This window comes from Lampris incognitus, chromosome 7 (assembly GCF_029633865.1).
Source record: "Lampris incognitus isolate fLamInc1 chromosome 7, fLamInc1.hap2, whole genome shotgun sequence".
In the NCBI taxonomy this organism is placed as follows: domain Eukaryota; kingdom Metazoa; phylum Chordata; class Actinopteri; order Lampriformes; family Lampridae; genus Lampris; species Lampris incognitus.
In genome coordinates, this window is record NC_079217.1 from 485838 (window position 1) to 490056 (window position 4219).

General features: G+C 52.4%; 1 protein-coding gene across 1 annotated transcript in view; it reads left to right on the forward strand.

Annotated features, from left to right (window-relative positions):
• Window positions 1-486, forward strand: part of numbl (NUMB like endocytic adaptor protein) — a 59933-nt gene extending 59447 nt beyond the window's left edge. Inside the window, exon 8 of the mRNA XM_056283976.1 lies at window positions 1-486. This exon is cut by the window's left edge and continues 695 nt beyond it. Within this exon, the coding sequence (XP_056139951.1) occupies window positions 1-486 (486 nt within the window).
• The last annotated feature ends 3733 nt before the right edge of the window (window positions 487-4219 follow it).

Below are 4219 nucleotides of genomic sequence, written 5' to 3' on the forward strand. Positions count from 1 at the left end.
GTAGCCAACGTCTTCTGCACTGCTGCCGGCTCATCCGGCAGCGGGGCCACAATGGGCCCAGTTGGAGGAGCCAAAGTTGGAACACTTGGAGCAGTTGGCCATCACCATTCTTACCCAGGAGCGCCTGGTACAGTTGGACACACTGGAGTTTTCCCCACACCACCGTTCTCCTCCACCCAGCCATTATCTGCAGCTGTTAACGGCCTCCCACCACACAGCAACACCTCCTCCAATGCTGGTATAGTGGGCCTCCAGAATGGAAACACCAGTGGTGGGAGCACTGGCAGTAGTAGCAGCTGGCCACCAGAGGGCAGTCAATTAACCGCCCCGGCTGGCGGTGATTCCCAAGATGCGGAACGTTTTGAGGCCAAGTGGGCTGCATTGGAGACCAAACCAGCTTCTCAGCAGGCAGGGAACAAAGCCCCGGCTGCAGTGGCCAACCCCTTTTCTAATGATCTGCAAAAAACTTTTGAGATCGAGCTTTAAGGTTGGAGTTGGCACCCATTGGTCATATAGCTAGTCTTGGAGATAGCCTGTTTAGCCAGACATTAATTCTGGCATCACTGCATAGAATGAAATGCAGGTCCCTGAACTAGCCTTGCGTCCTACCTATAATAGCCTAGCAACTTGTTACCAGCTCTCATAGGAGTTGGTGGTATACTGAAGTTAATTTCTTCCTTTAGATTCCCATGAGAGCTGCAAAGGAACTCGATAGGTTGCTGGGCTACCATTGGATGGTCCCGTCTATTGGTAAATAGACTGGACCCAAATCTAATGGTAAGACCCTTCCTTTCCTCCCTTCACTGCTTTCACTCGTCCGCTTGAGATTTGCTCCACCTGTTCCATGTCCCTGTGTATATGTGCACCCTGAAAATAACAGGGCGCTACACTTCTGGGGTTGAAATGGCAGATTCCACCAGAGGCACTCCGCTCCTTGATGTGTCGCTGCAGTTTTCTTTTTGGTGGAGAGTCATGAAACATGACCACAACACAGTATATGGATACAGGCCGAGGATGACTGTTTGGTTATGGAGAGACTGATATTGGTGTTAGCCAAGTACAGAAGGAAGACTAAAGAAGGTTTGGAGCCCCTGGACTACCCACTGATGTTGGACTCTTCATAGCCAATGGGAGGAGACTTGCTGATGACAGTAGAAAAGATTGATGGCCGAAATGGTTTTATTATTTATTGTATTTTACAGTTTTAATTTAGACAACTTATATATATATATATATATATATATATATATTTAAAGAATCAAGTTTTTAAAGCAGTATTAATTGTCTTTCCAGTGTATTTATTTTTGTTGAACTGTAAAGAGGAGGGAAATGGACAAACAGGCAAATAGATGGGACTGGACGACAGAGGTCGAGAAAGAGGGCAATTTAGGAAACGAATCACCTGTTTGAAACTGCATTTCAGGAAGCAGATCACCAGGGCTGACAGTGTAGCATCTTGTCACGCGACGTGCGTGAGAGTTTAGATAGTGGCATGCTTCCTTCACTCGCTAGCCATCGTTTCTAATGCTCTGCTGCTGCTGCTGCTGCTGCTCACTTCAGACGAGTCAGCACGAATCCCTCTGGTGCAGCTGCCAGTGTGTTTGAGCAGTTCGTCAGGGGCACCAGCAGAGTGCTAGGTACCACTGCAGGACAACCAACCCTCGGACTCTTGAAAACTGCACTAGGGTTCGTTGAACTAATGACAACGCTTCTGAAGACGAACCCCGAGGAACTTTTATGAACTCCGTGGAACTCAAATCCACTCCACAACACTGTGTAACTTCAACAACGAAAAAAAACAACAACAACAATGCACTACATTCCAACAATAGCTAATTTCAAGTGTTCAGAATACAGGGTACACACGGTCACTTCACCCACCGTCCACCAGGAGGCGTGCGTTCACTACCAGTATTTCAGTCGCGGTAGTGGATCCATAACCGAGGGTGATAGAAGTGATGAAACTGAGAAATGAAAAAGTGAGGCGAGAAGGGCAAATGGTGGAAAATGTTGACACGACAGGGCCCAATTCAAAATGGAGGCAAACAAAACCAAAAAGAAAGACAAGTCGCTTGCCGCCCATGCCGGCTCTAGGGCTTTGTTAAACAGGAGGTTGGATAAAAGAGGGGCAATGGGGCATGGCCGGAGGACAGATGGCAAGAGGTGAGGGCAAAGGAAGGAAAAGTGAATGTGGGAGACTGAGGGAAAGGAGGAGGTGAAGCCTTTCAACGTATGGCCTGGAGGATGCATGAAGACAGGAAGTTGGACAGAATGAGATGGACGGGAGGAAGGGACGAGGGGAGACGGCGGAGAGGAGGGGCAGAGGGAGCTGCAGGGTGTCAAAAGACACATTCATCATATCGCACACAAGCCCAGCCTTGTCAGCCCGTTTTGTTGACAGACTGCTTTGTCTTATTTTGTATGACTCTTTCCGTCCCCACAGCGCCACCTAACGGCCGCGTCACCGCAGCATCAGTGGCGCCAGTACTACCCGCCTATTTAACCCCACCCACTCTAACACGGTTAGCAAGGCGCTGCGTACCATGTAGCATTATTATTTTACTTGTTTTACTCTGAAGCTCAAATTCCTGTATTGTTAAAAGCTGCCATCCTGAACATGTACAAATGAAAAGGTTCTGAAGACGTTTCCTGTCAGCAGCTAAACCAGATGTCCGTATGAGGACCGCGGACTCGTTCCCATGGTTTCCGCCGGGCTGGTCTTTCCTGGGGACAGAAGATGTGGTGCAGTGTTGTGCATCTTCCCCACAAAAGACAGGAGGCCCACTAGCAGCAAGCTACAACACTGTTGTGGCTAACAAGCAGCTTTCAGGGCCAGCGCCACGTTCAGGACCTGCGCCGAGTTCAGGACCTGCGCCACGTTCAGGACCTGCGCCAAGTTCAGGACCTGCACCAAGTTCAGGACCTGCGCCAACAGGCGACACAGCATCAGTCACTGACCCAGGTTCAACGGTGTCCCGTGTCCTTGGCGGTGCGAAGGGTCCTGGCGTAACGGCACTGGGGACACATCACGGGGATATTTGATTTCAAAAGGATCCCTGGGGGCGTCCGGCACTGGGGACACATCACGGGGATATTTGATTTCAAAAGGATCCCTGGGGGCGTCCGGGTAGCATAGCGGTCTATTCAGCTGCCTTCCAACACGAGGATCGTCGGTTCGAATCCCCGTGTTACCTCCGGCTTGGTCAGGCGTCCCTACAGACACAACTGGCCGTGTCTGGGGGTGGGAAGCCCGATGTGGGTATGTGTCCTGGTCGCTGCACTAGCGCCTCCTCTGGTCAGTCGGGGTGCCTGTTCAGGGGGGAGGGGGAACTGGGGGGAGTAGCGTGATCCTCCCACGCGCTACATCCCCCTGGTGAAACTCCTCACTGTCAGGTGAAAAGAAGCGGCTGGTGACTCCACATGTATGGGAGGAGACATGTGGTGGTCTGCAGCCCTCCCCGGATCAGCAGAGGGGGTGGAGCAGAGACCGGGACGGCTCAGAGGAGTGGGGTCATTGGACGGGTACAATTGGGGAGAAAAAAGGGGGGGCGGGGGTTCCCTGGAACTCGAGAGTGGTGCACCGCCACAGCCTCCACCACATGTTCCCCACGGAGGTGGGGAAGTTAACAGAAAAGGCTTCTTCAACGTGGCGCGTCCAACGCGTCCTCACAGCTCGGCGCGTTGCTGACTCGCCGTTTTGCGGCATGACGTCACCGTGTGTGTGTGTGTGTGGGGGGGGGGTGGGGTGCATTCAGGCAGACGCCACATTAAAAACAAAAGATCCTTGTAGAAACGTGGCCAATCCACTGCGGGGCAGTGTTGAGCAACAGGCTGTACGGTTGAGCTGCATGTTATTTTTCTTGCAGTGAACTGTGAAATGTAATCGAGCTGATGGTCCGACCCCCTACCGGAGTCCCTTGGGGAAGTTCTGTCGAACGGACTGCGGTCTGCCATGCCCCCTCTCGTGCACGCCGACTCCATTCAATAGGCTGCCTCCTAATTCAGTCCAAAATTAGCCCCAATATACCTGATCCTGGGTCCGCCTGATCCTGGGTCCACCTGGTCCTGGGTCCACCTGATCCTGGGTCCGCCTGATCCTGGGTCCACCTGATCCTGGGTCCGCCTGATCCTGGGTCCGCCTGATCCTGGGTCCGCCTGATCCTGGGTCCACCTGATCCTGGTGTCCACCTGATCCTGGGTCCGCCTGATCCTGGGTCCG